Source organism: Apteryx mantelli, chromosome Z, assembly GCF_036417845.1.
Source record: "Apteryx mantelli isolate bAptMan1 chromosome Z, bAptMan1.hap1, whole genome shotgun sequence".
Lineage (NCBI taxonomy): Eukaryota > Metazoa > Chordata > Aves > Apterygiformes > Apterygidae > Apteryx > Apteryx mantelli.
In genome coordinates this window covers 16,494,238-16,518,194 of record NC_090020.1, presented here as the reverse complement: position 1 = coordinate 16,518,194, position 23,957 = coordinate 16,494,238, and the positions used below count along the sequence as shown (strand labels likewise).

Below are 23,957 nucleotides of genomic sequence, written 5' to 3'. Positions count from 1 at the left end.
ATTGCTTACCACAGTTGAAAATAGCACAGAAATGAGGAAACAAACATGAAACATGCTCAAAGTTTTGAAAAGGACATGACTAGAAGGATGATCTTTTGAAATGAATTGTCCTTGCAGACAACACTTTCCATCTGAAAAGCCCAGAGAAGTAAGAGGCTTCTTTGTTTTGTCCCTGAAAGGATGGTTTGAAACAAATTATGCTTTTCCCCTACCTTGGTGACTTCAATTCATTCATAGTTCATAAAACAAAATTAGAGGCAGACACACTGTATCTAAGGACTTCAGAATACCAGATATTGTTTCAACAGTAGCGTGCACCAGTAATGTTCCTGCATGTAGCAAACTGAAGTGACTAACTGATGATTTCAATAAATCCATGTCTTTGTTTTGATGGCAAAAGTGACTTTGCAGTCTTTAATTAAAGCCAAATATAGTACGTGAACACAATAACGAGGCACACAAATGCTGAGAAAAAGCACACCTCTTGATGATTCTGGTTTGGACATTTACTTAAAGGAAGCAAAGCAATGGGGATGAGAAGAACAAGCACTATGCACTTTATGCACCATGCATCCAGTCTTATGTCTGACTTTGAGCTGACAGAGGAAAAGAAATACAGGACACGATCAATTGTGTACTCAGTAACACTGCTTCTTCATTGCTGCATCTGATTCCCCCAAAAGGCAATCACATGAATCCAGAACAAAATAGGATTTAATATACAAAGGTAAGGAAATTACAAAAATCAGAAAACTTTCTTAAAATCATGTCCTCAGCTGCTTTGACAAACCACTTAAAACAGCTTTGAGAGATGACAGTTCCTGCTATAGACAAAATCAGACCCTGTAGTTCTGAGAAATAACATTTCTCATTCTGCCTCAAGTCGAGGTAAGACAGGAAGAATAAGATTTCCAAATGCAGAGTCTTGAGTTATGAAGTATCCTGAGGAATGTGCGTGTGCGTGCTGGAAAGAGAGAAACATTTGTTAATGCATAACCCCCTGCAGCATCAATATAAGTCAAAGCTTTATAGCTTCTCCAGCTTTAATAATTTATTTCTCCCAGTCTGCCCATCAGCTCTGATGGCCAAAATTAAACCCAACATTTTAGATCAAACACATCTGAATAGGACCTATCGAAAGAATTAACTTGGCCATTCCCTGATGCTACTTTTTTGGCAAGTCGGGTGGAGAGAGTGGTAAGTGAACTTCCGACCATTCTCCCTCTCCAAGGCTTCTTGTTTCCACCTCCTTCAATAACCAAACTGCAGGCATTCCCTAGTAGGTGACAGCTGCACGTATGACTGTATGCCAGAATTGTGCATCAGCAGTGTCACACAACTTGGGCCTGCATGTACAAATACCATGTGACGAGAATCCAGTCACAGAATGGGACACCACCCTTTTGCTCCTGTGATGTATAGAAGTTTGTTCACCTGATGGGTGCAGCTTATACGGACCTAGAGAACCTCTGTAAAAGCCAAGGTAGTTCTTCCCAGTTCAAAGACTGGACTCCCATATTCCTTCCTCCTACTACTAGGGAAGAGCCCTGGGAGTCCTGGTGCATGACAAATTGAACCTGAGTCAGCAGTGTGCCCTTGCACTGATAAAGGCTACCAGCACAGCGGGCTGCATCAGCAGCAGCATAGCCAGCTGGCCAAGGGAAGCAATTATTCCCTTCTGATCAGCGCTCATGAGACTGCATTTGGGATACTGTGTCCAGTTTTGGGTTCTCCACTGAGAGAGACAAAATACAGGGAGTCCAACGGAGGACCCACAGAGATGATTGGGGGCTGGGGCCCTTAATGTCTAAGGAGATGGTGAGAAAACCAAGTTTGTTTAATCTGAAAAAAAGGCTCAGGAGAGATCTTACGCTGTCTTCAACTACCTAATGAGAAGGTCTAGAGAAGACAGAGCCAGACTCTTCTCAGAGGAGCACAGGAAAAGAACAAGAGGTCAGAGTCACAAGTTGCAACACAGGAAATCCCAGTTAGATATAAGCAAAAGATTTGCACTGTGAGAGCGGTTAAGAACTGAACTGGTTGCCCAGAAAGGCTGTGAAAAGTTCCTCCTTAGAGAGCTTCAAAACTCAACTGGACCATGCCCTGAACAATATGATCTACCTCTGTAATTAGTCATGCTTTGAGCAGGGCACTGGACTAGAGACCTCCAGAGGGTCCTTCCAACCTAAAACACTGTGCGATCAACAGGGACATCAGCCAGATTTCACTCCTGCTCCCATTCATTTTAGCAGAAGCAATCTGGGGCCTTTACTGGCTAACACAGACAAAACAAGGCACAGGAGACATGAATAGAGTGAGGAGGGCAGGGATTTCAACTTTCTTCCTATGCCTTTGCCCTCTGCTCAAGTCACTATGCCTAGGATGCCAGGAAGACAGCTGGCCACATACTGGCTTTCCTGCTCAATTTCTAATTTCAGCACTGATATCAACCCCACCTGACACAAGCAAGATGGCAACAAACAGGACCCTGCAAATGCACAGCTAAGCCTTCAAAATCTTCTGCCTCTATCACTCAGAACTGCAGGGTATTTACTTGGCATCCATTCAGATCCAAGCAAGGTAAGCAGTGTGGATAGCTCTCCCTACACTTCACGAGACATTTAGAATTCTAATGAAACTGACTCTTGACAGAAACAAATAGTGCAGCTAAGATGATACTGTAAGGAACATTCCCACAATCATGTCAAAGAAGAATGAGCTTGTAGACTTAGCCTGCGTTGTAGCAGAAGAAACTTCATTTGTGACAAATACAGAAATGTAAGAAGCCTAACTCCTGAAAGAGTTTTTTCAATCTCTCTAGGAACCGGGCTACTCTCTGAAGGGATGCACATCTAGAACAGAGCCAAGCTCAACTACACCTCACTCTGTCAGCTTACCTGCAGTGCAGCCTTCTGCTGTGCTGCAATGTGCTGTTGCTCAGCATGATCGCGGAAATCCTTGTTCAGTGGTGATCTTGCAAGTGCAATGCTGCAAAAAAGAATGGCACCATGGGTATGATGTCAGACAACATTAGCAATTTTTAGAACAATGTCTTAGTATCTTCACCCTTACTACCCAGTGACTCTCCTAAATAACTTGTGATAAAACTGTAGCACTAACTAGAGCTCCACAGTCTTCATCACAAGAAGTTCAGTTGTTTGGCAGGTGGACTGCAGACCACTGCCTTTGGTAAAAGAATTTCTTATTGATACATAACTTAAATAAAGATCCTCTGATGACAGACTACCTAAAATTGATGTTGCCTAGGTATCTCAGTTCAGCATATGTTATGTTTCAATTTAATAACTCTAAATAGCTTTTCTTAGCTTTTATGGCTTAAGAATTGTCCTCCATGTTAACCAAAAAAGAAGAAATAAAAAGCAGCTGATGTTAGTAATCTGGATAGGTAAGATAAGCTGTCATCCTTCAAATAAAAATTAGTGAAGACCACCATCAGAGTTCTATTGCAATGCAACTAACAACTATGTCTGAAATAAGACTCTGAAGACAGGCAGTGAAAGTTCAACTCTTCTCAGTCATACAGACAATGATATGAAAAAAAAACTCCAACAAGGGATCCAAGGAAACCCATCATCTGAGCTTTCCCAGCAGCTCCAATGTCAGCTGCTGAGTTAGTAACTCAGATTTTCAAAAGCAGTGATTCTCATGATAAGACCTTAGCCAAATCTACACCCCGGTGAATAATAAAACCTTAGTAACAAATCTCTCAACAGAAAGTTTTGTTATATTAAGATAAACTTCACTGCTGGAGAAAAGGACCACTCAGTTTATTTAAAGCATAGTATTTTCAGTTATTTTGAAGGTATTTATTTTGCATTGACTTCTCTACCCTCAAAATTTTCAATATGAATTTTGTATATAATCTTAAGACTGTCAGAAACTTACACTTTTCAAGACCGTTCTTGTGTTATTAGATAGATTTCCATATGAGAAGGCTGGAGATGAATTCACTTATTCACCCTTAAGTAACCCATGCCACCATTCTGCTTTACTTGGAGCAAACTTTATGCTGCCAAACTTGCAGAATTTCTGTGGTCTCAATTCTAACCACTCTGGACTCCAAAACCTCTGGCACAACATCCCTGCCATACAACTGTCATTTGCTCAAAAATCATGTGTCAGCCCTCCATGCCCAAAACTGTTTGGCTGCTTCTTTGTGGGTTTTTTTCCTTCCCCTTCAAAATTAGTAAGTTGCAAATCTGCACACTAGAATGTGAATTTTGTTTCCTTAAAAAAAAGAAACCAAACGAGTACTCATAGAAACTCTGCTGGTCTTGTAATGAAGTATGAAAGCACTGTTGCCAGCAGTCAAGGGCTGTACAAATTAGTATGGGTATTTATCTTCTTCTATAATCAATAATTGTGCTTGAATAGTACCTGCATACAGAGTTACGTAGGGAACTAATTTCACTGATTTCAAATATTCCTCACTCTTTTGTCAGTTAGATGATAAAAGGGGCCTAGAATCTCTTTGAAAAAAGAGATAAGAGCAGACTCTTTGTTCAGAGTAAATAACTCTTCTACAGACTCTGTACGTAACACATTGCATCTAGAATAAGCCACTGCCCTCAATCCATGCTAGTCCAAAGGCTCAAATCGATCTGCACTTCTCCATGTTAGTTACAGTGTGATTCTAGTTACTGTTATGTGACAAAAATGCAATCTTCTTTGGCCTTAAATGAGAGATATCCCAACGACAGCTCCAAAACTCCAATTAGATCATTACGTCTTACGGCATAGAATCATCCTTATAACATGATATCTTTTATAAAAATATGTGCGATAATATAAACTGGCTTGGTCTTGCATGCAGACAATTTCAGGGAGAATGAAGTAATTTACTTCTTACCATGAGTATTTTTCACTAAAACATAGTACCCCTGAAACCAACAGTCTGTTATCTACATTCTTTAGAGCATTTTAGCTTAATAATTAAATGCTTTCTGGGTGCCTACTCCCTGATTCTTAAGATAGACTTTTATGCAGCTAAGTAAGCATATCTGTTTTTCCCTCTATCAAATGAAAATCATGTAAAACAAAATCCAGAGGCAGTAAATGATTCTAAATAAAAATACATTCTGACTATGTAAAGTCTCTCTGACTTGTTATTGAGGATAGTCAGCACACACTTTTGGTTAGTGTTTACACACATTTACAGCTTACTTATTAAAATAGTTTTTTTTTTGTTTAAACCAGCAATGTTCATACAGGTATAAGAACATAAAGTACCTGGCTCCAGGGTGATTTGTGGAAGACTGGTTTTGCATAAGTAGCTTTCTCTTCTCCTTGTCTAGTTCTGCCAGGATTGCAACTCTATTTTTATTCTGGAAACCTAATGAGAATGACAGAAAAACATTAGCGAGATTTGCTTTATTTCTGTGGGCCAACTCTAATCTTGAGATATTAGTCTTTGCACAATATGATATTATGATGAATATATTAATCTTCAAAACTTAGCAACAATCTGAAAGGCTATTCATATATTGGCTTTATTTTTCAGCTTCTCATTTTACAACATGAGATAGCTTCCTTAAACTATCATACATGCTAATGCATTTTAAAATATAGCCTACTATTTGAAGTTAGGTCCCCTCACTTCCCATGCCAGCTTTGGTGCTATAGCCAAGGCATATGATCAAATATTTGCCTTTAAGTGAAAAATTAAACTTATCAGATTCTAGATGTAAAATACAACCATTAAAACTACAGCTGAATGATAATAATGGATGAATATATTCACAGGGCATAATTCATTATGCCAGTAAACTCAAACTATAGCACAAGTTTTGCATATGTAACAAGATCAAGACCACCAATAAGCTTGCACGTGTACTTATCCATAAATACAATTACAATCTTTTACTCAGATCCATGCAGAAAGGTTTTAGTTTTAATATATTGATGTCCTTACATATATACTCTACCCTTGTACTGAGTTTGGAGTAGGACTGCAGGGCTGCGATAGAGAAGCAATTATAGTGTCTGGGCACAAAATGAGAATGTGGCCATTGTTTTGTATATTGTTCTCTAGAATCAGAAAGGGATCTTCAATACTAACGAAGGGGTCAGAAACCAGCATTCCTGAGAGCTTGGAAAACACCTAAAATGAATGCCATTTATGTATTTTCAAAGTTGTTTTCTCAAAGACAATTGTACTCTCTACAAATGAGAATGTGGCAGAACTGTTGCGCATAAACAGGAACCATATGGACAAGGATCTCACTGTATCTCTATGTTAACTATTCTGGGGTTACCAAATAAACCAGATATACAAGTCCCTCCTGATGCCCAGTGTGCCACAGACAGCACAATTGTGGAACACAGCTACAGAGCTGACTCTTATAAGCCTTTACGTTACTAAGATCACTCCTCATATCAAGAGTACAGAAACTTTTTTCTCTCTAATTTGCGGCTATTCTCTAAATACACTCAAGCCACTACTCTGTCATAAAAAGATGACTTGACTTTAAATTTATTTATTTCCTCAGTGTAAAAGTCAAAGTTGTTTCCACTGGACACCGTGTTGTGCCCCCCATCCCAAGTGTTATGTTTTAATAACAGCAATCAAAAATGGTTGCCAACAGGCTATTAAGTAGGCCAGAGTGAATAACTCTTAAAGGGAAAATTAGCATGTTTATGTAAAATTATTTTAAATTTATTTACAGCGGCTACACTTAAGGTTCATTCATTTTGAGAGGTCTTCCATTGCTGCTCTATTACATAATCCAATATTCATTTGTCAGCATGGATAAGTGAAGGAGACATAATTATCCCATATAAACCTTCTGCCCTAGATAATAATTTACACTGTTACTGCCTTGCTATTAAATCCTTACCTTTTTCTATATCTAATATACACAACCCTGAGCCACAGTGTCTACTGCTCCTTGCTTTCTTTGAAGGAGCTGAATTGCTTGATTATACTTCACTGTATCTTTATGCCAGATCATCCATGATCATTTTTACCTTTGTTTGCAGATTTTTCATTAAGCTTCATTAATTGCTATTTTCCTGTTTGTTAATTTCTTCAAAATATATTAGCTTGATTTTGAAAAGAAAAATCTGTTTTGAAAATGTATTGCTTCACAGTTCTTCATTATTTCTCTGCTTTCCAGGTAGTTTTTTTTTCTGAACATCCTGCATTTATGATCAGTTTAGAAATGTATTCATAGGTATGTTAAAACACAGATGATCTCCATAAATGTCCATTATTGTACTGTATAACCTATGATACTCATTTGTTCAGACTAAATCTCGAGAGAAATAAAAATGAATACACAAAGGTGTACTTTATTTTATCTATTTATCTGACTCCAAACTCCAGAATGTATCTGCAACAGTACAGGATTTTAATAAAGAACACCATCTTGTTCAGAAGCTCTTTGGTGAATTTATGCTTTAAGAAATACAAAGGCAGAGACACACTCCTAACAAATTAAAATTCAACGCTTCTGAATGCAGCTGGCCCAGACTTTACTTTCTGGTAAATTCTGGAGACTGATGCTGTAACAGGAAGACTGAAGTACCTCTAGGGGCCTTTGCTAAAGTCATCTACACAGTGTTCAGCCAAAAAGCTTACAACTTGACCCATTACTCAATAGCCTTCTGCTAGTGCTTGTTTATCTTGAAAATGCATAAATCAAAATCCATGCTTTAAGTCAGACAATATGTGGGCTGAGGAAAGAAAAATGGGACACATTTTTTAATTTATGTTATTGACAGCTAACAAATAAAGACTAGGTATGTTTACATTTATCATGAAGCAGATGGTATGATTCAGTGAGCTTTGAGATATATGTAAGAAATAAAAAAAAGCTATTTTTAAACTGATTAGAGATGCTTTCACACATTTTCAGAACCATACAAAACTACCACAATCTTCCATAATAAAGACACGTTAAAAAAAAAAAACAAACTCATTAACATCATTTAACATCTGTTAAAAGAAGCATACAGATTTTCAAACAAAGCAACTTCTTAATAAAGTGCTTTGAGTTTACACTCTTGTAACTGGGTAGAGCTGCACTACTATTTTAGAGCACTTTACTTCATGAGTATTCTCTCTGCTTTGCAGACAGAAAAGTCCTAAAGCAAAATGACCTGTTCAAGGTAGCTAAAGAAAACAATGGCAGCATCAGACATCAAATTCAAGACTGGATCCTAAGACTACTCTCCTAAGGTACCAGAACCAAGACATCTAGTGTTTAAGTATGTCCTTTTCAACACCTGCATTTCTGATATCAAGCGTGGAATTATGTGCTCTGTGCAGGAGCTAAAAGCTTACTTGCACCAGTGTTTTTCACGTGAAAGTCATGACAATATGAAAGGTCAAAGCCCCACCAAGTGATACTCATGTCTTTAAGAGCTCACAGCAGGCTTCACTCTTAACATACACATCTAACCCAATTGCCCCACCTCTTTATGTCAGTTAGTTCTACTAGGTAGTTCAGCATGGCAAAAACCAGCATTTCCTTTATCTACTTTGAAGTTCTTGCTTTTCATCTCTTATCTTTTACCCGATCTGTTGGTCACTTCAAATTCATCGCATGTTTAAGTACCTTTTTTTTTTTTTAAGATGTATTATTTCTCATTCGCCAATACATATGCATGACAGCAAAGGCCTCAAACTCTGCCTCCACATATTAAAAAGGCACTGTCACCACATGTTGCCTGCTCAATTCAGAAAGCATTTCACAGCAATTTCTTTACTGAAGTACATGCTCTCAGAAATGGTAGTCTTCATTAAGTGAAACAGCAACCTCTGAAAAAGCAGAATCTAAAGAGGCTATTAATTACATACTGCTCAGGGAGAAAAGGTGGAGTAACTGTATTTTGATTTTCTACTCTGCTTATGGCTACTGGCATCAAAGTATCATCTAGCAGTCTACTACATATCAGTACTTTTCAGTAACAATTTACATTCTGATATGTTCTTACATGCGTTGTGCGACAGTGAAGCAAAAGGCATACTAGTAACTCAATAAATTAACTTTAATTGTTAAAGAATATATTAATATTTTATCTGTTCCTCCTGACAATAACTACATGCATAGGCAAATATAAGCCACCGGTGCTTTATGGATGCAAAGTTCTCCAGGGAATGTGAAGAGATTCACTACAGCTCTCAAGCATTAAGCTTGCACATAGATCAGATTCAAATGCAGAGAGCAGGATAGTTTGTAGATGATTACATCTTTCAATGCCAAACAGCATTTTTAACACAGAGTCCCTAAACAGAATGCCAAATCCACCTGCTCAGACTGTGTTATATGAATGTGCTCATATACCTTTAGGCCAAAAGGATAAACAACCACCAGGACATAAAGAGACCTTGCAGAACTGCTACAACTTCAAGCTTATAATTCTGCACTTATTTCAAGAGTTTGTTTTTTCCAATGTACCGGAACTTTTCTTTTGGGAAACTTTGGTCCTTTCTGAAGCAGGACATGTACTTCTTCCATCTGTGGGGACCTAAAGAAAAAGTGCCTTCTTGAGCACAATCATGCTTCTCTCATCTCAGGAGGGCTTTCTCTAGGGAAGCTCACACATGGAATAAAGTCTTTGATTTTTAACATGCAAAGTGTGCTTTGCTCTTGCTATTGGCAAACTAAAACATTCCAAAAGCAGCATTACGAAGGCACATTGCAGAAGTGCTGTGAAGTATTACTGCAGAAGAACTGTACTACCCAATACTTTAAGGTAATTGCTTTAGTTTAGAAACTGATTTTTTTCCACTGAAGTGGACCACTATGGTCTATGAACTCATCTTGTGGACAATATGCATCATGCTAACATCTTTTTTTTTTCCTTTTTTTTTGTAAATACTGGCGAGTGCAGTTGGTTTCATGTGGTAATAAAGCCCTCAAGTAAGGCTTTCATACAATTCTATTTGGTTTCACTGCACTCCTACACAGCTCCTCATCATTGAAAGTCTAATAAAAAGAGTGCTTTCAGAACAAAGTCCAGTGAAACAGAACTAAAGGAAATCCAGTCAGCAAAATCTTAACTTTTACAGTACAAGTTTGCAATTACCAGGAGACTGAATTAAGCCCTACTAAGAAAATAACAAGTGGCAATTAAAGGGAAAGAATCAACACAGAGCAAAAACATCTGAATGTAGTTAAGCTGTGCAGAAGGTCAATTTTTAGTTCACTGTTACAGGTAAGTCAGAATAAGCTCTGCCATTCATAGCCCTTCCAATCAGTGTTTCAGTAAATCCCTATTCCTTTTGTCCAGGAAGAAAGAAATCAGAGAATAAGTTGCTTGAACTACACCAATGTGTGTGCCATGCAGCAAGCTGAACATGCAATATTTGTCTCCTTCATCTTCACTATTAGACTTCACCTAGGCTTGTAGACTTCAGCCAGGAAGAAAAACAGAGTACTTGAATTGTTCCTCATAATTACTTGTAGCTTTATGTTTTTCTCAGGTGTATTATTTATAGGCTTATATGGGTGATTAAGGTTCACAGGGTTTCTTGCCTGCTTTGTGAAAATAATTTTCATATCATAATTGTTCAACTGCTTTGGTGAGTCTCTAGGGAGCATCTCAAAGCATAGATGTGGATTGGAATGCTCTATTAAATTACAAGCCTCTGGAATTTTGGGGGAAGAAAGCCCAAGGCATTTCATCACTAACCACCTTGCCACACTTATCAGTAAATAAGTATTAATTATTTAAGAAAAAGCAGCTTTTAACCCCCTGTGGCAAGACTCTAGACCTTGCAGTGACGCTGACCTACTACTCACAGACTAAAGCAAGATTCACCACTGTGTAACCTAGACTAAAATTTGCAAAGAGACAACCACCAGCAATCTGGAGCATTTGCCCTCAGCATTTTTGTAGAAGGCCAATGAGCTTTCCATAACTATTTTCTTTTGGCCAACAAGCAAGCACAGTCAGTCTCTTGAATCTGTCAAGTTTCTTCCATGCTTGTTTTGAAAGCAGGAAAGAAAAACACAGTGATCTGATCTGGTACCTCTTCAAAGTGGCTGTACTTTAGAATTAATTATACCCATCTTTGTGAAACTGCTTTCTTGGGAAAGATTTTCACACACCAAAGTATATGAAGAAATTATAAGTTGCTGGGAAACTAAACTCTGAATTAATTTCTCATAACCAATAAGCGAGGAACTATACCTAGGAAGCTTCCTTCCCCCCGCTTTTTCATAAAAAAAGAAACAAGCTTGAGTTTGAATAAGATTCTCACAAAGCACCTCCAGAGGGCGATTTAAGTCTCTCTAAATTTACTGTACGATCACAGTCCCTCAGCTCTCTCTAATTCAAGTTTCTGTTAAATAGGAGTATTTCCACATCTTCAATGATTTTAAGGATGCAAATCAGATGTGCCATCATGCAAACAAACATTTCAAAGGAGTTAGCACTACAATTTCATTTAGCTTTTCCTCCTAGGCTTGGTCACTTGATATCTGTCCTTGACAGCTAATACTGCCTGGTTCCTGTTGCTCCCATTGTGGCATGGAATGTATTAGACTGCAACTGTTCCCTGCTGCTCTGCACAAGAACAGCATGTTATATTCAATGCTGAGTATTTTAAAGTGTCTGGAATACACTTTAGAAAACAGACAAATAACTTGAGCATGAAGGACTGTACAGTAACCCTGAGCTCCTGGGGTCACCACTGGTCTTTTACAGTCATTTAATGTGTGCATATCTTGTCCTAGCTTGTTTACATTTTGCTACTTTCTGCTGCAATTTCTTGCTGCTTCCTTTTCTGCTGCTTTCCCCTTTTTCCTCTTCCTACAAACTAAACTTGTGGTCTCAGTAACTGCACTGAGATTTTGCCCGTAGTCTTTCCCCTTGAAACTTAAATCAAAACTTACCTTGTCCTGAAGGATTTGCTGCCATCCTTCAGATTTCAGTCCTAGCTTTATTCAGCTGCAGTACAAATTTTTAACTCCCACAAGCATCTGTAAAACAGACACAAGGTAACATATTCTTTTTTAAGAAAAGTTTGGATATATTCTATTACAGAGCTCATAATTGTGCCAATTATTACAAGGCATAAATCAAATGCAATATGCATGTGGTTTACAATATTTGCTGTTTATACTGTTCTGATTGAAATCTGTTATCTTAAGATATCAAGAGTTGTGATCAATTCTTTTTCATGTTCTCCTAATAACTTAGGGGTAACTTTCAAGACTGTGCCAGAGTCATATATACCTTTTCCTATCAGAATTTTTGGTGTTTCCAAGTATGTCAGACTACAGTAAACCACTAAACCCCTTAGATGCTAAAGCCCTGAGAGAACTCAAAATGGGCTCTGACTCAGGAACATTGGTTATTCAGGTACATGCAATTTAAATTCCAGCTACCAAACCTGCTCTGCTTAAGGTTATTGTCCACAGATACAAGCAGAGAAAAATGAATGCACCTGCTCCTCAGCTACAGTGCTTGAAAGCCTAGCAGGTCACTTCAGACCACCACTGCTGCTTACACTAATGTTCTGGGCTCTGATGTGCGGTGGTGAAGGGCTCCACTTCAGTCATGGGGAGGGGAAGGGATGAGAGCAGTAAGCACGGCGGGACACGTGAATCAGAACTCTCAGTCAGATTTCAGCATGAGACCAGAAAAAGGCTACACTCTAAAACTGGGTATAGTTTATATATGAAAAATGGGCCTCTGATTACTAATGTTAGTGCAAAGAAATGTTAACTAGCAGGCACTCGGTAACTGAACAATGTAATTTGTGCAGTATTAAGAACATTTACACTGCTCAGGATATATTTCTTAAAGTAGAATGGTCTGACCTGCTTGTCCAAGATGAGACCCTCCCTGCAGCATCTAAAGTGTTGGCTCTGCAAATCCTTACACTGGGTTCAGCATTGACTGCTTGACACCACAAAGGTGACACCATTCCCAGGCAAGAAGCATTTGGAAAGACCAGACATCATGTTCTGCACCACTGTCACTGGCGCAGTTCTACCAAAGACAGCAAAGACCACAGACTCTTACGGACAAGAGCTAGGGTCCCCTGCAGGCTCACCTGCTGGATGGAGGCCTCCTGGAAGGATTCAGCAACTGCCTCCACACAGCTGCTCTCCAGGAAAGAAGTGCCAGGAAGTGCCCCTATGGCAAGAGGCTTGTACCGCTCGAGGACCCCAAGGTGCTGGGTAATGAGACCGCAGGACAACACTCAGGCTGGGTCTCTACCTGGAGATGGGAGGCAGTGAACCCCAATGCAGGAGAGAGCAGAAAGCGGGCTCTGTGTGTGTGTGTGTGTGTGTGTGTGTGTGTGTGAAAGCCAAGCACACCGCCCTCTGGGAACCACCAGCCAGCTGTGGGAATGGGCTCACCCCCCCCTTCCCCCCCCCATCTGCGGGAGCGGGCTCGCCCCCCTTCTCCCCCCACCTGGGAGAGTGGGCTCATCCTCCTTCCCCCCCCACCTGTGGGATGTGACTCAACCCCCCCCGCCTTCCCCCCCACCCCTGTGGGAGTGGCCTCGCCTCCCCCCGCCCCCCACGTACGGCAGTGGGCTCGCCCCGCCCTTCCCGCCCCCCCCACCTACGGCAGTGGGCTCGCCTCCCCGCCCCCCCCCACCTGCGGGAGTGGGCTCGCCCCCCTTCCCCTCCCCCCCCCCTTATCCACGGCCCAGCCAACTGACGACCATTTCCTCCCCCCCACACCTTGGTCTCTCCCACCCCAACACCACCGCCGCGCTAGGCTCGGCGACGGGACTGAACTCACGGCACACGCTCCCCCTCGCTCATGACGCGCACCGCGCGCGACAGCGGCCCCCTCCCGGCCTCTTTCTTCCTGGACGACGCAGAAACGCGTCATGGCGGGCAACCGAGGAAGCGGCGGGGCGGGGAGCAGCGGGCAATGGCGGCGGAAGCCCCCTGGCTTGACAGACAGGCCGGAAGGACCAATCCGTTTGGGGCGGGGGGTGAGCGCCCCGCCCCCGCCTCGCTTTGGGGCCGCCTCTGGTCTCTAGGCAACGGGAAGGGCCCGGCAGCGGCGGGGGCAACATGGCGGGGGTCGGCTGTGGCGCAGCGTGGTTAGGCTGCGGTAGCTGTTCAGTCCCGCATTAAAGTGCTATTTTTTTAAATGGTTTCCGTTAGAGGCGTCACCCTGAATACAGCATGAGTTTACAGCCCAGTGTGAGGGTCACAAATTCTAAGGGTACTTCAGGAGGCAGCATATTTAAGTGCTAAAAAGAAAAAAAAGTGAAAGGAAAGATGTGCTTAATTTTTAATATCAGCCGTGAAGACTGAATTTGAACACAGCAGGGAAGACTATTTTGCATGAATTCCAGAAGGGTTGTGCATTCATGTTAAAGCATGATTTTTTTTTTTAAATGTCAAGTGACAAGTTTATAAGTCAACCTGTCTTTTTTTAAGTGATTAAGTGTATGTTGGAGGCTGAGCCTTATGCTTAAGCAGTAATCTGTAACTGATTTTACGTGTTTGGAGTTAAAATACTTCATTCATTTGTGACTCGGATCATTAGTTTGACTCAAACCAAGCTGAGCAGGGATTTGAACTGTGCCCCTTAGTATCTGTACCTCTGATCATATACAAGTAAAATAAATCCTTAAGAATTGCAAAAATTAAAAATATAATAGGCAGCAAATAGCTTGTAATGGGGTCAGCACTGACCCCTGGCAAGTCAGGTAAGTTGTCACATGGCCTGCCTGTGGTTTATATGCATTTTTTTTTTTTAAACAATAGTAAACAAGTTTGCTAAAGGGCATTATTTAGAACAGAAGTGGAGTAAGTAGCAAAAATCAGCTACTTCTTAATAAGCAAGTCTTAGTTCAAGGTGTCTGTGGTTAGCCAAAGACATTTGAGATGGTTGCTTTCACTGCAGGATATTAAACTTTTTAATATTGAGACTTTGGGGCTCAGAGCTGGTATATATAACACGAGTTTCTGCAAGAGAGATTGACAATTACAGCAAGGGGGATCTTGGATCAGGTAGTCGAATATTCTGTACACTGCAAGCCATTAAATTTCATCTGCTTAATCTTGGGTCAATGTAGTTGTTGAAGGCAATTGACAGATTTTTAAGATCTGCTATTACATCCAACTATAGCTAATGATGTGGAAATAAATTATATTGTTGAGTGTATAAAATGTATAAAAATCTCATCAGTATCTATAACATAATTAATTTGACTTAAAATAGTGCATTTTATCTTTGGCACATGAGGTGTGTTGTATTATGCGTTCAAATTATGTGATTGAGAATGTTCTTCTAACCATGAATGCTGTCTGTCCATGCATTTATGCCTACTTTTCAAAACCTCACTAAGTGAAAATGAACTGTAAAACTGAACAAACATTGCCTAGAGATGTCTAACTTCCAGATTTGTAAGCTGGTTACCCCGATTTTTTTTGCCTGGTAAAACATGTATGTGTGTGACCAGCCAGCAAACATCTGGGGAATTTTTGGGGAAGTTTTTGATTTGCTTTAAGGACTACTACGCTTGTGTTGAAGGCAAACATTGGTGCCTTTCCCACAAATGGGTATTATTTTCAACACTTCTGTTTGCCTGGTGAATCACAGGTGATTGAGCTCCTTTCCTTCTTCCATGCTCTTTTGTTTTACTAATTTCTGACTCTGTCTTAGGAACTGTCATATGTGTTGTTTTTTCTTCCATGTAATTATCCGGTCTTGGATGCTTAGCAGTCCACTTCACCTAGAGATCTCGTATGTCAACTGTAACTGCTGAGATGCATTACTGATGAAGAGCAGCACTGAGCCTAAGCTAATAAGCCATTCTGTTGCATTTCTCTGCATTGGTGCCGGGACTGAGGATGTAAGTGATGCTGGTTAATGCCAGTTTGAGCCAGACAGGCTTTTAGCTGCTGCGCTCTTCATTGACATAGCTAGCAGTGGCAGCAAGAAATAAGCAATGAACAGTGGTCCCTGGGTTGGAGAGAGAGGAAGGTGGGGAGAAAAGGAAGAGGTAGCAGGGACAAGGAGGACGAGTCATCAGTAAGGAAATTCAGCTGCAAAAAGGTTGGGACTCATTCATTCAGACATTCTGTGCAAGTCTAACAAAAATTAATCACACTGGTAGCTTTGAGCATCTGTCTGAAAACGTGGCACTGCCTCAAGTTAAATGATCCTTTGGCTCTGGGAAGAGTTTCATATCAGTAAATTAATTTCCTCCTTGGGTTATACAAACAACAAGGAATGTACCTCCTCAAAATATGAAAGGAGTCCAGTCTCTGGTAAACCAGAATCTTTTCATTTTTTCTGAAATTCTTGTTTACTGAAATCAAATAAAAGGTTAGAAAATGTAGTGTTTATATAATGTGCATCGCAAAGTCGTTACAAAATCTTCAGTTGAAGAAAAGGCTGCTCTTCAGCGTTGCCTGGCAAATTTGGCCATGCTATTTCTGGAGCCAGTCAAGTGCTGTTTCCCAGGCTGCCTGTTCCTGCCATCTTATTGTAGAGGGAGCTCTGTATCTCACTAAATAAAGAAGCAAAACCTGAGTTAAATGGTATGTGATGCTGAATGATCATTAACTGCAGTGTTTCAGACTACCCCTGGGCAGTTCTATTCACTATAGGCTGCTTACAGTTGACAAAGCTTTGGGGAAACAGCAATTTACTCATTCTCTGGCCTAAGTGAAAATGGGCTGTGTGGGATGACTCCTTGAATTCTGGATCTTCTGGAATTGCACTGTTAGTTCTAACTGCAGTGCCACTCATACAGGTCCATTCCAAACACTCCCTTTTATTTCTGATATTTATTGTGCATGTCACAAAAAAACACACAAATTTGAGAATGTTTTAAAGCGTTTTTAAACATTTTAGTGGGATTACTTTTTGTGTTGCATTGCCTTAAGATACAGTTGCCATAGTAGTTGGAGTCCAGCTGCTTAAAAGACTCATGCTAAATTGATTTTTCATTTGATAGCAATTTAGCACACTTCCATTATTTATTGCAAGTGCCCTATCTTCCCATAATTCTGTTTATTGCCTCCACACAAAATTTGACAGCTTTGAAGGCCTTTGATACAGCAAAAAACCAAACCCATCAGCTTAAGTGTGTGTGTGTACATGAATAGTGCTGTTGACTTGAAAGCAGTCCCGTCTCTGTATAGGGTTAAGCATGTGCATGTGCATAAGATTTACTGAGTTAGGGCCAAAGCCTACTTTCTTCAATCTTTGCAGTACAAGATATGAGCTATAAAAGTATATGAAAGGAAGGCACCTTTTCTCAAAAGACTGCTGGATCTTAAGTTCTTAGTATCATCTAGAATGCACATATTTCATACTAATTTCATATATGCTGACATGTAAACAGATGCATACATTATTCTCTCCTAGCAGAGCACATGGTGAAAAGATAGTGGTCAAAAAAAAGATTATTGATACTAGAAAGAAAGCTTTTACTGCCACTGACCTGACAAACCAGCTGAGCTTGAAGATCTGGCTGGTATGGCTACCAGTGTTTGTTGTCTTTATTGCCTGGAGTGTGCGCTGTAGAAAAGAATCCTATCATTTAGGCTTAAAATAGAGTATTTGATGAAAAGCAGGTGTTTTTACATGTCTGGTCTAGTAAATAAGTTCAACCTGAAGTTATCCTTGTGCTAGTCATTATAAACCTATTGCTGTTTTATGTCTCATTTTCTGAACAAGAAGAGGAAGAAGCATTACGAAAAGAATGTGTCAGATTTCTTACAAGATAATTGAAGGAATTCTTTTCAGGTTCACATTGAGTAATTGTGAAGCCACCTGCTATTATAAAAACATTCTAAGTGCTATTGTTGCAGTACTTGGCAGTCCAGGTCAAAACAGCAGTATTCCATTGGTGCTGCCTATCTCTGGGTTTGTAAAAGGGTGACTTTCCATTATTATTAAGGAGTTGCTCCAGTCCTTGCTATGAAGGAAAGCATGCTGCTACCTAATGTTGTATTGCTGCCATGTAGTATATTTGTTGCTGTCCCCAATGGATCTGTCAACTTACGTTAAAATCAGGGATTTTTGTTAAATAAAAATTGACTTTTTTTAGAGGATTTAGACAGAGGAAGTATATAGCTTTCAGCACTCACCACGAAACTGCACGCACAGCTTCTATACAAACAACTGCAGGTATCTAGTACATAATTTGACTCAATAGCACTGTGTAGAATCCGTTCAAAATTCCAGCTCTTGCTTATGTTGGCCCAGGTCTGACCTGTAGTAACAATAACAGGAGATGTAACACACGCAGAATGGTCTCCAGTGGGTGCCAGAGATGTTTAATAATGATGTATCTCGGCCCTGGACAGCAAGAGATACAGTTAAACACTAGAAGCAATAGGAGTGCTTCCTCTACTAACACAGCCTTAATGGAACCGCACCAGTGTTCCTGTAAAGCCCTGCTTTAGCCTGGCAGGATGAGAAGGCTACCTGTTGATCCCTTCCCTATCTATTTAAGCTATTAACAATCCAAAGAGTAGCATGTAGAAATTTGGTTTCAGTGATACAGAGGCAGAATTTTCTTCTTCAGAAAAATAAGTGAAATTGACGGATTTTGTCTTGCATTACTGAGATTCTTGATGTCCAAAGTGACCATTTGCCTTTTTGTACAGTTAGTGTTATAAGCATGCATATTCTGTTTAATCTTGCTTCTCATCTGAGGTGTGTAAACATTAGAAACAGTTAGGGTTTTGCTAGGTGAGTGTGTCAGCTTTTCCAGATTAATTTAAGAGATAGGCATTGAATTTCAATCTCTTTTTAGTCAGTCACTGATTTTCATTCTCATTTTGTATTTTATTCTGTTGGTTGCATGCTTCACATGCTGATTTGTTTTAGCTTGGTCAATACTTAATGAAAAGAAAATTACCAATAAACATGTCAGATATAAACATGTCAAAATATAACAGTCATAAAATTATACCACCACAGTTGGTGGTAGGGAGTAGGAAATGGAGAGTGGAACATTACCATCTTTTTAATCATTCATAATCTCTTAGCAGAATTACGCATTTATTTATTTCAGTGCTTCTGTTCTTGGGGTAATAGGTACTTCTCTTCCTCAGTTTTTTTGTGGTGCAGCTGGATCCAGGTGACCCACATGCTCATAAATTTAGGGACATTCTGTTTGTGGGTGGAAGAAGTTTCCTATGAGAAGTCAGCTACATGGCATACTTTTCCTCTGTTGTTTCACACACAAGAGATTTGGAGTTGATTAGGGCCTCTGTTGATAATGTTCAAGCCATGACTAGTTTTAATCATGATATAAAATTTGCAGCCAACTGTAATTATTCAGTGCAAGTCTTAAAATGTTTTATCTTCTCTCTTTTTAAAATTCCAGCTCTTGGACTCAAGTGTTTATATATAGATTGTCATCTTCCATGTAAAAGGAAATGAAATTTCTCTTATGGATGAAGAGAAAGCTAAAAATGAGCCTCAGTGCGTAGTAAGAACTCACCAAGAAGACAGCAAAGAAAGATCAGCCAGTTGTACATTTTTTTAATTACAATTTTAAAGTAAGTTTCTTATATTTTGAGATCTTATTTATGATTTTTGAACTCTTCTAGATCTCAGTACAAAGGATGGCATCTGTTACTGAAATTATATGTAATTGTTAAACCTAGGTCCCTGCCTACAGGGGTATTTAAGGATTTACTAACCACTGAAATCGATGAGATGTGGGCACCTGCCTTTCAGTTTGGTCTTTAGTCCTTAAGAGACTTACAGATACACAAACCTATATATTTGGTTTCACAAAATGCATGTTATTATCAGAAATGTGTTGGAATGAATATTCCTATTGAAATGACCCAGGGATCAATGCAGGAAAGAGACCTGCTCAACAGTTAACTTTCTTGACTTTATGGTGTAGGAATTGTGAAATTTAAACATAAATATCATAGTGAAAATTTAGGAATATAACCACTGTAATCACCAGGATAACACAAGATTGGGTCCTTGGTTCTCATTGTGTCAAGACTCCTTTTGCTTTAAATCAGAAGTTGCCTGGATAGGAATTACAGAATTAAGCTTCAAAAGTTTATGATAAATGAGAGAAAGAATGGATTTTAATTTTGCACATTATCTTATCTTCAAAACCTAACACACTTTTCAGTTTAATGGTACATAAATTCAGCAGAGTGCATTCTTGTGCAGATCAGGCTGCCCCCTAATATGGAAAGTTGCTCCATGCTAAATGCCAGGTGCAGAGCAGAAAAAGGGAGAAGCAGACTCAATAAAAGCAGACAGAACATCCAATTATACATCAAATTAGGGTGTCTTTTTTTATTGTGACCAGGTTGGCTTATTTTTTTGGATGAGATTCCTCCTAATAATGTCTTCTGTACATTTTCCAGCCAGAATTCAGCTTCTCTGAATCAACAGTGGCATAAATCTTTTTGTATTTTGCATATACTTATCCAGTTTGTTATTTAAAAATGTTTCTAAGTAGCTAGTGTTAGATAAAAAGAGGAAGGATGACATGTTTCAGCTCCAAGCGGAAACCATCCAAGCAACGCAGAGAAATGTGATTAGTAAACGAAGAGGCAGAAAGCACACTGTCTTTACATACAGTATTCACAGGGAGCTAGATCATTAAATAAATCACTGGAAGAGTGCTTGGAGTTTTATCCTTGTGTAGAGGAAAATTGAGATATGACCTCATATTGCTTTAGAAACTAGACATATGGTTTCCATAGCAACAGGCATGGTATAAATCACAGAATCATTCAGGTTGGAAGGGACCTTGGGAGGTCTCTAGCCCAACCTAAAAGGAGGGTCAGCTGTGAGGTCAGACCGGGTTGCTCAGAGCTGTATCCATTTGGGTTTTGAAAATGTTCAAGGATGGAGAATGCATAACCTCGCTGGGCTCCTGCTCCACTGCCTGACTATCCTCATGGGGAAAAAAGTTTTTCTTACATTCTTCAGGAGCTTTTCCTGCTTCAGCTTCCCTTGCCTCTAACCCTCCTGCCAGGTACTGCTGTGAGGAGCCGGCCTCGTCTCCTTGCTCCCCTCTTCATCCGTGCCAGCGGCTGCAAGGTGCCCTGAAGCTGTCCCTGCTCCAGGTGACCAGCCCAGCTCTGCAGCCTCTCCTCATAGGGTAGGGGCCCCAGCCCCGATGGCTCAGGGGCTTCCCTGAATCTGCTCCGGTTTGTTGATGCCTTTCTTGTACTGGGGGCACAAAACTGGATGCAGTATTCCTGATGTGGCCTAAAGAGTGCTGAGAGTCCTCTCTTGATCTCTTGGCTGTGCTCCTGTTCATGCTGCCTAGGAGACTGTGGTCTTGCTGCAAGGGTGTACTGCTGGCTTGTGCTCATCTCGCTGCCCACCAGGCCAATAGGCTTAAAGAATACAAATTCTTTTCTACCTGCATAGAGCTTGCATGTGCCCAGATTTTCAGGTTTTGACAGTATTGATGTAAGCTGCCTTGATAGGCTTCGTTTGGAGATGGGTTTTGAGCTGGTAACACAGCTGGATGACGATGCTTAAAGGAAAAGATAGGAGAAGCTCTTGCTAACTATTATGCCTTTGAGATACAAGCTTTTACAAAACTGAAGGAAACTTGTTCCAAAGCAGTGTAACAGATAATTAAACCTGCCTGCTGGTTTGTTGCAGTAGTTTCCACATAAGTTTTGGATATTCTAGAAGAAAGCTGGGGTGCATTTATGCTGGCTAGTATGTATTGCTTACTTTCCCTGATAGATAAATATGTGGTCATTTCTTTAGCATAACAAGGCATATTTCAGAGCCTTTTTCTCACTGGGACCTGGAATTGTTTGGGGCTTTTGAGTGTTACCACAATGGGAACATTAAATAATATTAAATAGTTATTTATTGTAAGGAATGATTTTTCATAGCTCTCCCTGTGATAAATAGCATTTCTTTATGTAGTGAAAGTTCACAGTGTTGAACTCCCAACTTTGTCCTGCTGCACTGCCAGCGGAGTTGACATCTCTAAGGCTTGCTAATTTTGCTTAATGTAGTAGTGCTGCCCTTTTGATTTCAATGGGTTGTACTCCACTAAGAAAAGTTAAACATAAAAATGTTTAGAGCATCTGAGTCCTGTTTAGTCAAATATATTTCTATGAATCTTTATATATTTATACATACCCATAAGGACTGATAATAGAAGAGTTTTTTTCTAATAGTGATCCTTCTGTCCCCCCCAATAACATGTTATTCTATTACATGTAATTAGTGCTGAACACATTATTCACAAAGAATAATTTATCAGACAGATGTAGCTGCTTTATCTGCTCAGGGAATATCTTAAAACAGACTGTGATTTTCTCGTATTTATTAAGTATTTAAAAGTCTTCAACATTTTTTTCACATTGTTAACTGTGGATAGATCACTAAATTCTTGTAATTGATACATGCTGTTGCACAAATTCGCATGAATCACTTCTGTGGGGCTCTTGCTATAATCTTTCCACTTAGTTTAACAAATTGTAATAGATCCTGAGTTTAAGGTTCCATGAAAAATTACATTTTTTTTCCACACAGCATCCGAGTAAACTTTCCAGTGTGTCTTCTTAAACATTCATTTTCTTCAAATGTAAGCAGGATTCTTTGCAGTGAATTACGAACAGCTTCACTATGAAGCACCACTCTACAGAAACGTGAGACCTCTCGCGTGCAGTGAGAGTGAACACATGGTAGATGTTGAAAGGAACATACTTCTTTAATTTGCTGGCCTAACTTGCGAGCCGTTTCTTGTGCGCCTGTGACATGCACCCACCGAGCTGCTCGCGGAGGAAGGCCGCTGCGTCCCCGCTGCCTGCCATTGCTGCTGCAGAGGCGAGCAGCGCGCTGGCGGAGAGCAGAGAGGGGCACGGCACGGCACGGCCGCCCGTCGCTCTGCGAGTTACGGCCCTCCTGGTGGGACTGAAGAGGCGCAGGCTTAGCTGTGTATTCACAGGGAAGGGTTCACTGCCATTTTAGCAGTCGCTGTGTCCGTGTAGTTACTGACACCGGCTGCAGTCCCGCGAGGGCTGGAAATTAGTGCGGAGAGCTCCCCTTTCAATGCGTGGATAGTTTCAAATCAGTTGTGTGAACAGGACCCCCCAAAAAGCCTTTTTTTTCTTTCCTTTTTTTTTTTTCCTGGCGTTATCTTTTAGCATTAGAAGGGGGAGGCAGGCAGGGCCTCGGCGAGGGCCGGGCGGCGCCGCTCCTCGGGGCGGGGGTGCTCGGAGGCGCTGGGGCCGGAGGCTCCGCCCGCCGCCGCCGCCGCCGCCGCCGCGCTGTGGCGGCCCCGCGCCTTCCTCCTCGGCGGGGGGAGGCAGGTGGTGCCGATGGCGCTTTATGAAGGCGGCGGCGCGGGCGGGCGCTGCTCTCGCTCCTCCTCCTGCTCCTCGTCCTCGTAGCGCGGCGGCGCGCAGGCTCTGGCCGCGGCCCCGCAGCTCCCCGCCGAGGCGAGGCCAGGCGAGGCGAGGGGAAGGGAGGGAGGGAAGGAGGGAGGCAGGCAGGCAGGCAGGCAGGCGGCCTCCGCCCGCGCTCTCGCTGCGCTGCTCGGCCGCGGCCCCGGCGCGATGTCGGGCGGCGCGGCGGGCGCCCCCAAGCCGCTCCCGTCCTCGGGGCCGAAGTCGCTGCGGGAGATGCCGCATCCCTTGGCCACGTCCAGCAGCGAGGAGATGGGGCCGGCGCTCACCCCCAGCCCCGACCTGCTCCTGCCCCGCAGCATCGCCGACAAGGTACGGCCCGGCCCGGCCCTGCCCTGCCGCGGCGGTGCCCGCGGGGCTCGCCGCGTCGGAGCCGGTGCTGGTGCCGGAGCCCGAGCCCGAGCCCGAGCCCGGCCGAGGAGCGGGGCTGCCACCCGTTTGCGGGCGGCTCCCCGCCGCCGGGCCGAGGTGCCGCCCCGCTTCCCACGGCGGTGCAGTGGGGAGGGATGCTGCCGCCGGAGCGCCGGTGCCGCGCGGCAGCGTGCTCCGCCCGAAGCCAGCTGCTTTGTGAAGCGCCTGCCTTGCTTGCTTGCTTGCATGTGTGGGCCTTGGATGTGG

General features: G+C 41.5%; 2 protein-coding genes across 4 annotated transcripts in view; one reads left to right on the top strand and one right to left on the bottom strand.

Moving 5' to 3' along the window:
* Nucleotides 1-630: 630 nt before the first annotated feature.
* Nucleotides 631-13,870, bottom strand: INIP (INTS3 and NABP interacting protein). Of its 2 annotated transcripts, none has more exons than XM_067316109.1 (6): nt 13,732-13,870; nt 13,031-13,197; nt 11,865-11,951; nt 5,251-5,353; nt 2,898-2,988; nt 631-964 (listed from the first exon to the last, which is right to left on the bottom strand). In XM_067316109.1, the coding sequence occupies exons 3-6, from the start codon at nt 11,887-11,889 to the stop codon at nt 869-871; spliced, it is 315 nt and encodes a 104-aa protein (XP_067172210.1). In that variant the 5' UTR covers nt 11,890-11,951; nt 13,031-13,197; nt 13,732-13,870; the 3' UTR covers nt 631-868. The 2 variants fall into 2 exon arrangements, with proteins under 2 accessions (XP_067172210.1, XP_067172211.1); XM_067316110.1 differs by having other exon boundaries at nt 13,671-13,740.
* Nucleotides 13,871-23,466: 9,596 nt separating this feature from the next.
* SNX30 (sorting nexin family member 30) overlaps nt 23,467-23,957 on the top strand; it is a 59,351-nt gene continuing 58,860 nt past the window's right edge. For both annotated transcript variants that reach the window (XM_067316718.1, XM_067316717.1), the window contains exon 1: nt 23,467-23,651. In XM_067316718.1, coding sequence (XP_067172819.1) covers nt 23,490-23,651 — 162 coding nt within the window. In that variant the 5' untranslated portion in view covers nt 23,467-23,489. The remainder of the gene's footprint in view (nt 23,652-23,957) is intronic.